The sequence below is a fragment of the Artemia franciscana genome, chromosome 8 (genome assembly GCF_032884065.1).
Source record: "Artemia franciscana chromosome 8, ASM3288406v1, whole genome shotgun sequence".
Classification (NCBI taxonomy): Eukaryota; Metazoa; Arthropoda; class Branchiopoda; order Anostraca; family Artemiidae; genus Artemia; species Artemia franciscana.
Window position 1 is genome coordinate 32338651 of NC_088870.1, and position 14476 is coordinate 32353126.

The 14476-nt window shown below is 32.8% G+C and overlaps 1 protein-coding gene across 2 annotated transcripts in view; it reads left to right on the forward strand.

The window, feature by feature from the left end:
- Positions 1 to 7704: 7704 nt before the first annotated feature.
- Positions 7705 to 14476, forward strand: part of LOC136030307 (erythroid differentiation-related factor 1-like) — a 76808-nt gene continuing 70036 nt past the window's right edge. The window contains exons 1-2 of one of the 2 annotated variants that reach the window (XM_065709199.1): positions 7705 to 7790; positions 13303 to 13531. In XM_065709199.1, coding sequence (XP_065565271.1) covers positions 13326 to 13531 — 206 coding nt within the window. In that variant the 5' untranslated portion in view covers positions 7705 to 7790; positions 13303 to 13325. Of the gene's footprint in view, positions 7791 to 9767; positions 9879 to 13302; positions 13532 to 14476 lie in introns of those variants that run through there. The other variant, XM_065709200.1, reaches the window with a different exon arrangement.

Sequence of the window (14476 nt, forward strand, 5' to 3'; positions counted from 1 at the left end):
ACAAATAAATTTACGTTAAGCAAAAGCTCAAGTACATAAACGAAAATATATGAATCCAAAGCTAAAAGCTGTTACAAAAACCTTAAGAATCTGAGGGGGGAGGACTCAAGCCTGGATGTTTTTTCACTCCTAATGCCCACCAAGGTGGCACCGATATCAGCGTTTCCACTTTCTTGTTCTTAAAATCCCATCTTTTATTCAGAAAATAATTAAAATCCCTTTTAATCAACAAAAATCTCTGCTGAACGCAATGAAACAATATACAAAGCCCTGCAGTTTTTTGAACGGGGAAAATCCCAGATTTTATTATACAAATTGAATAATATATTTTTTAAAACCAAGCAGTTCGTATAATCATAGGATTGCACTGCCTAAGTAAAAAACAGTGTGGGCACAATGTATTATTAAATTTATTTCTTTTTTTATACCAGGGCACTTCGTATAGAAGGGGTTGTCATAGAACTTCGAAAAGGGCTCTTTCAGTCGAAAATTGAAAGGACTAGTGCCCCTTTTAATAGTCGAAAGTGATTGGAGGGCAACCATCCCCTCCATACGCCCATTATTTCCCCAAACACATCCAATTACAATATTGAAATAGCAATTTTGTTCAACATTGCTGAAAGGTCCGAAATTATGTCTTTGAGGATGACAACCTCACTCAGCCCTCGGGACAAGGGTTGTAAGCTATGCCCTTGGGGTACATAAGGTTTTCGTAAAGGTAATTGTATACACTTCGAAGGGGGGCTCATTTGATTGGTAATCAGAAGTTCTAGTACTCTTCGAAAGATTCAAAGTGAGCGGTGGACAGATACACCCCCCACCAGCACATCGTATTTTCTCAAAATGTATCTGATAAAAATTTAGAGATAGTCATTTGTTTAAAAAAAAAGTCCAAAGGTCACATAAAGAGGCATTTGAGGTTGAACCCCCCACAGTTAAAGGAAAGAGTTGTTAACTATACCCCAGGGCAAATTGTGAGACAGTCACCTTATTCAAAATAGTTATATGCAGGAGTGTATAAGGTTTTTTATGAAAATGATAGTTGTATGAACTTCAGATTGTATACGTCTTATTAGATTGGAAGCTGGAAGTTCTAGTGCCCTTTTTAAGAGTCAGAAGTAGATGGAGAATAACCATTCCCCCTCCCAAGCCTATAATTTTCCAAAACACACCCAATCAAAATTTTAAGAGAGTTAAATGCTTAGCATTGTTGAACGATCACGTAATTGTAACTTTGGGGATATCGAGCTCCCAGCAATCCTCAGTGCAATTTGTTCATTGTTCACATATAGTATATGCTATTGAAACTTGAACCAAAACTTTACTTTCCAAAAATATAAAGGGCATTCGAGTGAGCCTTTCAGAGAATAACAAAATTAAGTAGAGCGTTGAACTACACTAAATATGTGCATACGGATTGTCAAAATGGCACAATGGAGGAATGATTGAGTTTATTAATTTGGAACTTTCAGGTAATTTTGAATGATAAGGGAGAAGATAAAAAAAAAGTTTATTTGCATGCTACCACTGCTGCTACAACTAGCATTACTACTACTGCTACCATGACTACTATTGCAATACTCAATTTACAATATTGAATTGGCGTTTGAAGTAAATCAAAAGATGCTATCTTCATGTAAATTGTCAAAAGAGTATCTCAAACATTGATTTTGGTATTAAGTTAGAACTTCCACAGGATGAATAAAGGGAAGATCATCTGACTGAAAGGCAATACGTTCGTTCTATTATTAATTAAATAAAAAAAAACTAGTTTTTTTAACTGAAAGTAAGGAGCGACATTAAAACTTAAAGCGAACAGAAATTACTCCGTATACGAAATGGGTTTCCCCTCTGCAATCCCTCGCTCTTTACGCTAAATTTTTTAATTGTTTTAAAAATTAGAATTGTGGCAAAGAGTCAAACTTTAGCGTAAAGAGCGAGGGATTGCAGAGGGGAAAACCCATTTCGTATACGAAGTAATTTCTGTTCGCTTTAAGTTTTAATGTCGCTCCTTACTTTCAGTTAAAAAAACTAGTTTTTTTATATAATTTCTGAACGTTTTTGAAATAATACATTTTTGATTTTGGCTCTCCGAACACAAATTATTAAAATGAAATTTGCATACTAATTCTTTTTTTGGCTAAATAGCTTTCTCTTAGTTTTGATCAGACGATTTTGAGAAATAAGGGGTGGGGAAGGAGGCTTAGTTGCCCTCCAAGCTTTTGGTTACTTAAAAAGGCAACAAGAACTTTTAATTTTTAACGAACGTTTTTATTAGTAAAAAGTATAGGTAACTTAAGAATTAACTTACGTAACAAACTTTTATATTCTTATATTTTTATTATGTATATGAGGGGGTTTGTCCCCTCGTTAGTAGCTCGCTCTTTATACTAAATCTTAATTTTTTCCCAATTCTTTAAGAATGACCCCTGAATCAGAAAGGCCGTGGAATAAGTAGTTGAAATTACTAAAAATACTTTAGCATAAAGAGCGATGTATTTAGCTCCTCCTAAATAGCTCGCTCTTTATGCTAAAGTATTTTTAGAACCCCTCATATGCTTAATAATCTCTTTGTTTTAAGTTTTAATGCTACTCCTTACTTTCCATTGAAAAAACTTTTTCATGTTTATTTCTTCAATTTTTTTTTATGTAATGCTAGAAAATCCTGCACCCTTTTCATTGAGTTTCTCTTCCCCAATGACATATTCCTCCAAGGAAAGATCCTCCCACATAGCCCCTCCCCTCAACCCAACCCCCCAAACCAAAAGAATCCCCCTGAAAACATCTGTAAACTTCCCAATAACCATTACTGATTGTAAACACTGGTCAAAATTTGTCACTTGCAGCCCCTCCCCCAGGGACTGTGGGGGAGTAAGTTTAAGAGCAAATTTTTAAGTCATAAAAGAAACTAGTTTATACTATGATATATATTATAATATGTAATACATACATATATATATATATATATATATATATATATATATATATATATATATATATATATATATATATATATATATATATATATATATATATATATATATATTGGAAATTAGGGGGAAATACCCCCTAAAAGTCATAGAATCTTAACAAAAATCACACTATCATATTCAGCGTATCAGAGAACCCTCTAGCAACAATTCCAAGCTCCTTTCTACAAAAATGTGGAATTTCGCATTTTTCCCCAGAAGACAGATCACGGGTGCGTGTTTCAATTTCAACTATTTATTCTACGGCCTTTCTGATTCAGGGGTCATTCTTAAAGAATTGGGACAAACCTTAAGCTTTAGTGTAAAGAGCGAGGTATTAACGAGGGTACAAACCCCCTCGTATACATAATAAAAATATAAGAGTATAGAAGTTTGTTACGTAAGTTAATTCTTAAGTTACGTATTTTTTTACCAATAAAAACGTTCGTTAAAAATTAATAGTTCTAGTTGCCTTTTTAAGTAACCAAAAAATTGGAGGGCAACTAAGCCTCCTTCCCCACCCTTTATTTCTCAAAATCGTCTGATCAAAACTAAGAGAAAGTCATTTAGCCAAAAAACAATTAATATGCAAATTTCATTTTAATAATTTATGTGCGTAGAGCCAAAATCAAACATGCATTAATTCAAAAATGTTCAGAAATTAAATATAAAAACTAGTTTTTTAACTGAAATTACGGAGCGACATTAAAACTTAAAACGAACAGAAATTACTCCGTGTATGAAAGGGGCTGCTCCCTTCTCAACGCCCTGCTCTTTACGCTAAAGTTTTTTATTGTTTAATAAAGTAGAATTGAGAGAAAGAGTCAAACTTTAGCGTATAGAGCGGGGTGTTGAGAAGGGAGCAGCCTCTTTCATACAAGGATTAATTTCTGTTCGTTTTAATATTTAATGTCGCTCCTTATTTTCAGTTAAAAAAACTAGTTTTTTTATTTAATATACCCTTAAATAGATCAAGATTGACCATTACATCAAATTTCTTAAGTAGTCTGTTCTAACTATTTTTTATATTAAATGAATTACAATACACTGAAAATCACTCCTGTGGGTCAGGGAGTATATATTTTTTTTTTTTAGGTAAGGAGTGTATCAGCTAAAAGCTACAGGAAATTCAAAAACTTATTAGCAACTTAGTCTATTATTGCCACAGGCTCTTTTCTATGAAAAATCGTATGTAAGGCTATTACTACGCTATAACCAATAAATGGCTCCGAATTATAAAGAGTGGATACTGGCGGTAGTGTCGGAGAAAAATCACCAGAGCAATCTAACATTAGGTGACTTTGGCCCAAAATTGATCCCTAAAATTCCGTCCCCGAGTTCTACTATATAATATAACCTACTAAGATTTTCTCAAGCTAGCCTAGGCCTACTTTGTACAGACTGGATATTGGTGTAAAATAATTCAAAAAACGAAAAATCTGATTAGCTCTCACTTACAGAAAAATCACAGCTTTAATCTTATTTTATCGTCGAGTTAAAAAAAAAAAAAAAAAAAAAAAAAAAAATCGATTAGCCAAACACGAGGGTCCAAATTATAATCTGGATCAAACACAAAATTGCACAAACACTTTTAATTGTTTTTGTATTCTGATATATCTCAAATTTTTGTTTAAGTTTCTTAAAAACTGGGTTACCCGGGAAAATTATTAAACTGATCTATGCTGTCAAAAATGCTACACAGAGACTCTCAGCTGCAGCCAGGGGTCAACACCTCGAATTGTATAGGATACTTGCAATCCCATTCAATCTGTGGCCGCCTCTTTGATTCTACAGTTGCAATTTCAGTCACTTTAAGGTACTTAAATATCCTGGCAACTCTGCTTCAAAGATTTAGACATTTTGCTGAATGCTCGGTTTCTACTTGTTAAGAGGATAGTCACTACCAGAGTTGCCATACATCAAATACAAATACAAAATTGCAATTGTACTACTATTACCACACTTCTCTATTTACAGTACTAAGTGAAATTTAAACTAAATCAAAATACGCTCTTTGCATGCACATTGTCAAAATAGCGTATCTTAAGAATTGCGCTGCCTATGATATTCTGCTTCCTTGGTTGGTGTCAATGAGCAGAAGTTGTATGTATTTGGTTTGCCAAGAGTATGTCAAAGAGTATGGATAACGTAGAAGAGCGAGAATCGGCACTAGTGTCGACAAAAAAAAACTATCAATGCCATCTAGCGTTCGGCGACACTCAGCACATTTTCAAGTTTTAGGATTGTTTTTTTTTTAGGAACTATGATTAGCCTCTTTTTTTAAGCTAATTTTTTCCTTCTTGCATGATTCTTGTATTTTTCACGCTTAGATCGCCAATGCCAGCATGAAAGGACGGGTATCTTTTGTTTTGCTAGCTTGATTCAAGTTTCATACTCAAATCTGTCTAACCTCCCTAAGGCCGGATTTGAAGCTTTCATGCTTCTAGGCCCAAGCATTTTTGCCGCACTGTTTTCGCGAGATTTTCGGTTAAATCCCCGAATTTTTGGAGATTCACTGAATGACCACTGAACAGAAAGCAACTGATTAGTCAAAAATTAGGAAAGATAGAGGTGATACCGAAAGCTCAGCTTCCAATCTTGGGAGACATTTGATAGTTTAAAAGTGGCCACGGAATTCCTGTGTTGTTTTACAATCGATTTTCTTTGAATAGGCAGAGTGCACCCCTTCGACAATAAATCACATCAGTCCAGTTTTTGTTAAGACAAAATAACTCAGTAATAATTTATTGTGCCCCTGGCATTTTACACCCCCGGGCCCAGGCCTAGCGTGCCTATTGGTAAATCCTGGCCTGAACCTCCCTTTAACCAAATATAAAGACAGGGTAACTATTCCTGTGCAGTTTTGTTACCCAATTGCCATATCCCCACCAGAGATATAAGACAAAAAAAATCTACAAATCCCTCTTTTCTTCAGTTTTCAAAAATACTCATGTCTATAATATTAAAAAAATCGGCAAATTTTCAGTATTGTTGCAACACAAGTGTTTTATTCCTTGCTAGATTTCAATATCTAGCTTGACTTATGATTGTGTCTCTTAAATTTTGTAATATTCTTCGGTGTATAAAAAGTAATATTTTCAGAGTTAAAGTTTTTAAAAGTGGGTGATAAACATATTAAATTTTGGTGTTAACTGTCGAAAATAACAAAGGATTCATTTTATGAATAATTGGCTATACGCATAATATTTAATTTTGAAACATTATACGATTGTATCACCTGGTTAAGGCTGCACTTAATTTTTTTTCTCTCTCGTCCTTGTGTCTCTTTTTTGTATTCTTTTTGTAGGATCAAAGTGATAATTAAGGGTAAGGGCTCTTGTAGGTACTTCTTGAATCGAGAGAAGTGACGTAGTAACTTTTAAAAGACCAAATTTGGACTTGTACGAGCAATCGTTAAATGACAAACAAATAGTTAAATCCATGGTATGTAGCAGACATGCTTAGTCTTTTTAAGTGGACTTTCTATTTAGGTCCAGGGACCTTGTGTGAAGGTTATGTTCAGTAAAGAAACGGATGCATTCATATGGATACTTACTCTTTGGATAGTTACAAACAAACAAACAGAACTACTCAAGGGGGGCTTTGAATTTGGCGTAAGGGAGGGAGCTAAAAATAAAAGTTTAGTCCTCACAAAAGGGTGCACGTTACGCATTTTTGTGCCTGCCCTCTGACAGACTCTTTCGCTTTAAAGCTAAATGCTGTTTCATTGAAATGAATATCTTCGATTGATTAGTCTCCTATATTTTCCATACGGCCGTACAAAAGCCCACTATGGATACTACGACAAAAAAAGCATGCTAAACTAACTGAAAGCATGCTAAACTAATTTACGCGGGTACAGCGTTCTTACAACTTAATAGTATTTGGAGAATTGATATTAACTTTCAGAAATCTAAGCCAGTTTTTATGTATGGATGCGCTACTATACCCCATGTGGTCTATGAAGAACTGATAGACAGCGCTGAAAGAACTGGAAGATAGAAAACTAGAGATTATAGAATTACCATTTCCGCTTCAGCCTATCTTTTTCGTCAAAATACCACCTCAGTAATGTTTTGACAAAGACAAAGTGTGGAAATTTGAGAGAAATTATTATTTCATTTCTTCTTATGCAGTAGCACTGAATCTTCAACCTTATATATTTGAAACATTTTAATGTGAAGCGTGGCACAAGTTTGTAATTATAAAATTCTAGAATAAAATCAAGTTATATATTTTACTTAATTTTTGTCGTTGATTTCAGGTGACCTGAAGGATAATTTATGATTTTTGTTGATCGACAGAGGTAAAAGACTGACCAACAATTGTCCAAATAAATATGTTTTCAATAAAAAGGATTGGATATCCCTTTCCTGCGCGCGATAATTTCTATTTAACGTTAAATTTTGATTTAAAAAATATTTCACCCAAAGTACTTATTTTTATTCCTTCATTCAAATATGCTGCATAATTCACATTCTGTTAAAGATAATATCACTAGTATAAATGTTATAAAGGCTACAAGTTTTTATTAGCAGGTACATTATCATGAAAAAATATTTTTGTTAAGTTCCACTTGAAAACTTCCCTTTTTTACACAACATGCATTGAAATTTTATGTTTTTAGTTTTTTATTAATAATTTGGCTCATTAGGATTCTCAATAATTCTCTATGATTATGAGAATAGGGATTTAATTTTGTTTAGGCAAATTTTAGTTTGTATTTAGGGATTTAATTTTGTTTAGGCAGTAAATTCAACTGTAAAAAATCTGGAAAATTCTCATTCAATAATTAATTTCAAGCATAGATTCAAAGGGCAGGTATGTAATTTATTTGAGCAAGATTATAGGCTACGCCTATCAAACTAAGCTTATAACTAGGTTAGGAGTAAAATTTGATAAGCTAAATGATTGAACATGATTTAGATAGTCTATATTCACTGTAGGCTATGCAGCTTAATGTTTTGTGCTGGGAAAGTTTTGCACCTGTGTCCAGCTTACACTTTAATAACAGAATTATGGGTAAAGTTTAATTTTCCTAACCTAAACCCTTTCTGAGATAGCAAGACGTCAATTAACTAGAATTTTACCAAATTATGATTTTCAAAATCTAAATTAGATAGGCTACAAGACTAGCTTATAGTTAGGCCTAGTCACTTGTTTTTGACCTATTTTGTCCCTTTGGTTCCTCTTTTTCTTGGACCCAATGATGCTATTATTATGCATCAGATATGTTTTATGAACCAGCAACATACTCCTGAGGTCTGTGAAGAGCAGTTGGGGTCTTGTGAGGAATTGTGAAAACTGTTGAAATAAGTATTGAAAGAACAATCTAAAAAGGTCTCTATTTTTGTTCTAGCATGCCTCCTTCTGTAAAGCTGATATACTAAAATTTTACCTTGCAATATACCATATTTTCTTCATTGCAAGCTACAGAATAATAATAAATTAAAAAACAGTTGAAGAAAGTAAATTTCAGTGGACTAGCTGACTGATTGTTTTTGGCAAATAAATTGCCAGTCTTATTGTGCCTTTAAAAAAATCAGATTTCTTAGGTGTTTTATGTAATGATGCTACTATACTCTCAATGTTGTGAGATATTGTCCCAGAAAAAAGCATTACTACTGTCTTCTAGCTCTGTAGCCTATATTAGAATTTTTGCAAGAGTTAAAAGATGGTGACTACTTTCATGTCCGTTTTGTGGTTGTTTGGCTGAATGAATTCCTAGTTTTATTGTCCTTTTGAATAGTAAATTTGCTTAGTTGCATTAAGTTTCAGCAAAATTGCTTATTTTCATTCCAGTTTGTTTCATCATAAGTAATAAACACACTTATTTGTGTTTTAATTTTTTTATTATTCAATAAAATATTACTTATAGGCATATAAACTTGTATTTTTAATTCAATTTAATAGACCTTTCAATAATTTTTGAATTTGCTGCTGTTTTGCAGAAGAAGCCTAAGAATCTTTTTGAAATTAGGAAATACTCAGGGCATCCACTCTGCTCTAAATCCAAGATCACGGAATTTGATTGTAGGCTATCTATCAATGCTCTTCTTAACACAGATTTTGAATGCACTAATTGCTGCCCTAGCAAATGCCCTATCTCCTACTAGGGCCACAGTTAGAAAAAATATACATAAGAAAGGTAAAGAGTAAATAAGACAGTGAAAATAAACAATAAAAAACTTGTTTATCCAAAGTTATACTGAAAATCAAAATATTTTAGCTTCACACCTGGAAGCTTTTATGAACAGGAAAGAAGAAAATAGAACCTTGACAGTTAGCTTAAGCAAAAAAAATATGCAAATACTATCTATAGACAGAACAAAGAGCAAAACGAGCTAACATATAAACAAAGCTCCAATATGTATAATCAGAAACATTATGCAACAAGGCAAAGATGTCTGCAATCTAGTATATCAATTATTGGTATCTCCAAGCATCCAAAAATGGCACCTCAGAAGCACAATTCAAAAGGCAAGTTAACTGTTACCTCAACATTAGGATCTTATGAAGTAAGAAGAGTCTTTTTATTGAAATTTTTATGTATACCCTAGGTAGTCTGGGTATATAGGGCTATAATAAAAGAAAGGTTAATATGGCTTGTTCTGTGGATGAAGTATGACAGATTGGAGATTTGGTGAGCAAAAGTCTAAGGTTGTGGTAATTTGAGCCTACATTGATTTTATGGTAGATGCTGGTGTCAAAGTTCATTGGAGCAGGGAAAAATTTTGTTTATTATTGATCTTTTATTTGTAATATCTTGTAAGAGGATGAGCTCCTGCTTGTCTTGTTAATATTAAAAATTCTTTTGCAATTTCATCTGTATAATTATTACCCATAATACCTGAGTGGATAGATTTATACTGGAGATACATCTTCATACCCTTAGAAGCAAGCATATTTGTAAGTGTTATTCAGTGAAAAGTATCATTGTTTAATTTATGGGTAAATCTAAGAGCTCAAGGATTGACATTCAGTCTTGGTAAATAATGATTTTTCCTATATGCTAAATCCAATGGTGGGATTTTTATAAAGATTGCTTGATATTTAAAATTGTTTCCTAATTTTTCGAAAATCGGACAAATTTTCTTAGGCTTCTAACTTTTGATGGGTAATATTAAACTTGATTAATTTTATATATTTTAATTAAGCATCGAATCTGATTCTTTTGAGGGTATCCATTGTTACCAAGACTTTGTCTTACAGTTTTGGTTACCATAGAGCTGCATTGCTGCTTGCTTACAGTTCCTTACTATGAACTGTTTGAAAAAAGAAAGAAATAGATTCAGAGTATATTTGTTCTTTTGGTTATGGTGAATAGTCCACTCTCTTTTTGCAGGAACTTTTTTTTTGTGTTTCCTGAGACCAAACATGGGGTGGCTTATTTCATACTGTAGCATTTGGGGGGTCTTTACACAAGCATCATATACAACGAACCCATAGTCAATTTTATGTCTTATGTGGCATTTATGAAAGTGAAGTAGGCAAATGTCTTCTCATCACCACCCTCAGGTGAAGATGATAGTCTTTTTATTATTCTAACTTACCAATAGTATTTCTTTGTTGTTATTTTAATATGGTTTGCTTCAGGAATTGTAATACCATTTAATTTTAATTTTTTATGAATAGTGTCACTGTTTTGAAAGCAATAATAGAGTGAACATTACTTTTTTGAGCAGCTTTTTCATGAGCTTTTTGGTGGAGGATGAAGAGGGTCCCTAATTTCTTTGCCTACAAAGGGGATGTTGAATCCAAACCAAAATAGGTTAGGATTAAGAGCTGTGCTCATAAGTTTGCACCTAATATTACCTCCTTGGGAAAGAGGGGAGGGGGCTAAAAGTTTATTAGTACCAGTCTGATTATTAATTCATTCAACTAAACCTTTTAAACCAGGTTTACAGTGTTGGTGCATCATTAGACCTCTGTGAGAAAAGTACTGCATTCTATTTCATCCATTAAATTAAATTGTCAGGATGTCAATTAAATTTAGTAGCTATTAGCATTTAGAGTTATAGTCTTGTCTTAGAGGGATTGGACTCTGATTTGACTGTGTATAGAGCATTTAATGCTAGAAGCAGCTTGCTTATGAAATTTTATGTCTTATTTAATTTTGTTAATGGCGTGCCATCATTTCCATTAACCAACCATCATATATGTAGTCCAAAATTGCCAGAAATTATATAGGACCATCACATAGGTGATCAAAACAGAAACCTAGTGGGCACAGGGATCCATAAACAGCAGTCTTTGATTTTTTTTTTATTTCATTAGTGCTTTTGCACATAAGACCTATCGTTGGAATTGTTCAATTCTATGACAATTTTGAAACAGAATAAACAAGTTTTCACTAGTGAAACATGGTTGCATTTAGTGGTCTGCAATTTTGGCCAATGAATAGTAGTTGCTGCAACACTTAATGGAAACTTGGCACTGGAGTTCTAGTTTGTGGTTGCTCTAGATGTCAGTAATTGTAATAACCTAACCTAGGGATTGTGTCTTCAAGTCTGTTCTGTAGTACCACTGTTATTCAGACATGGTGGCTCTGTTCAGACATGGTGGTCCTGCACTTTTGAGAAAATTAAGCTGCATACCTATTGTAAGAGGCTACATAATCAGAACTCTGTTACTTGCTTACTTTACTTTCAATGGGAACCAGACGAAAAAAGGTCCTACTGGCACCCATGGACTTTGGAATTAAGTCTGACGACCAGTTTGATCTGTCAATTGCAACTTCCCCAGCGATCTTCAGCATCAAAACTCTGTTGTATCCTTAGAAACTTTTTCTCTGGGTATTATAATAGTTTTATTTTAGACCAAATATCTTTTTCCATATTTTAGTACTTTTTTTTAAAATCAAATGGTGAGGGAGTCTGAAGCACTCTATAGCATCACCTTTTAGTGCACATGCCAAAATCTGGATTTACAGTTGATATTATTATATCAGGCCCCCCTACTCCTCTTCACAGGAAAAAAATCTCTTAAATATCTTCTCATATAACAAAGAAAGAAAGAACGAATATTAAGAAAAAGACAAAACACAACAAGTGGAGCTTTTAACCAGTAAATGAAACAATAAGACAAAGCAGATATTTTAACAAAGAACTCTGGTAAGTCGTCCCCAATTAACAGAATTATATATAGCCTATAGTGTACAAAAAAAAAAAAAAAAAAAAAAAAAAAAAAAAAAAAAAAAAAAAAAAAAAAAAAAAAAAACTGACCCTTTGAAGTAACTAATGCCAAAGCAAACAGTTGAATAAATAAAACAAACCACAAATGGATGACCATTCAATAGTTAGATTGTGCAAAACCTTTCCATGGGGATTATACAGCCTATTTGCTGAATAATTGCCTTTTTTTCACTCTTAGGCTTTAGAGAATTGTCTATTTCTTGAGGTTTATAGATTTTTGACTTGAGCCATTTTTTTTTCATTTTATTCACTGGCTGAAAATTATCCTCTGTTTAGTTTTGTCTTTTATTGTTAACTTGTTTTCTTTGATTAACTGATGTTTTCATCACTTTTTTGTTTGTTTGTCACATTGAAATTGGTAAGCCATTTTCCGACCACTTCAGAATGTATACTTACTTCTGAATTTGGTAGTACATGCACATCTGATGACAGTGCAATAATATAGCATCAGAATTCCCCATTCTTGAATATTCTCCATTGTATAAATAATACAACTTAGGGTGATTGGGTACACTAAAAAGTATAATACAAACACTATTATACAAGACTTGATACCACATTTTTAAGAACACTTTTCCTGTGGCAGTGATAATTTAGGTTTGAATCTTAGCTAAGACTATTTTTTTCCTACATAAAAATAAATACTTTTCAGTCTTAGAGGAGACTAAAAGTTGTAAAAAATAAATAGTTTGTAAAAGAATATATTTAAAAAGAACTTGTGTTCAAAGCAGAATAAAAAGTAGAAAATAAGTTTTTACTCGAGAATTTATGAGTGTAAGCGAAAACAAAGGACGCAAAACGGATCGGGTTTTATATCACTTGATCTTTTTAACTTGTATTTGCTCAACTTACTGACTTTTTTCATTTATGGACTTATAATTTAGATCGATTTGATATCTATTTTATGTACAGCACCATCCGTTCTGCGTTCTAAACCAGAAGTTTTATGTTTTTATTATTTTTCGTTTCCTTTTTATTTTATCATATGTCATACATAGCTATTATGGTCTTAGAACATATTTAATAACATCTCCAAGTAGTTTTTGCTGTGGTCACATGTGCTTCATGGAAATTCTTTTCCTGTTCAGTCCTTTATGGATTCACAGTTCACTTCTTCTTACCATTTTATTTTTTTCCAGAATAGTTTTATTAGAGAGGTAGAATGGGTGAAGATAATATTAATCAAGAGAAATCCCTTTCTCATCTCTCAACAAGAGTGAGACATGGTACTGGAGACCGATGTCCTGTTGTTTTTTCTGAGTTACAATGTAATACAAATTTGAATCTACCGCCTGCCAATTGGCTATCAGGTATTAACAAACGATATGGGATCAAATTCAACACAGGTTCACCAGATGAATTCTCCAGGTAATTATCCAGTTTAGTTTTGTTTCCTATATTTAACCAATGTTTTATTTTCTTTATTAAAATAATTAAAAAACTTTTGGCACAAAACAAGTTTTTTAAAGAAAAGTAAAGAGCTCCATTAAGCCAAGAATGAGTAAAATAAAGTCAACTAATCTCCCAATCGTAAAACTACCACAAATCACTGTCAATAAATAAATGAAACTCAAAACGAACAGAAATTACAATGAATAGCCTAGTCAGACTCTAAATAAGCAAAAATTTACAGTAGGACTGATAACCCCCATGCCTTATAAAGATTAGAACACAAATAACGGTGGATTGTCAGTTTAATTAATATATACTGGTATTTATTCCTTAAAAGTTTTGATTATTTTCTATTTTGGAAAGTAAGAAAAGTGAAAACATTTCAAATGTATTTTTGTTTTCATTAAAGCGTAAATTGTGTTCTGGTCTTGAGAAGGCAGAGAGGTTATCAGCCCTAATCATGTTAATTTTTGCTTGTTTTTGAGTTTGACTTGGCTATTTATTGTGATTTCTGTTCGTATTGAGTTTCATTTACTTTTTTAGAGTGATTTGTGGTAGTTTTATGCTTGGAAGATTAGTTGACTTTATTTTTGCTCATTCATGGATTAATGGGCCTCTTTACTTTTCTTTCAAAAACTTGTTTTGTGCCAAAAGTTTTCTAAATTAATTTCTATTCGTTTTTATTCACATAGTCTTTTCTATGGACAAACTAATAATCTTTACACAAACGGTATTTTTTAATCTAAGTTTATAGCTTCTGAAATTGGGCTGAAAAATAAAACTTAATATCACTTCCTAAACATTCTATCTATACTCTTTGACAACCTGGACACCCTTACACTCTTTTTATTTATTTAAAGTGTAAGAGCTGATGTAGTTATAATAGTATCCAAAAGTTCCAACTTATTACCCCAGTCGTTC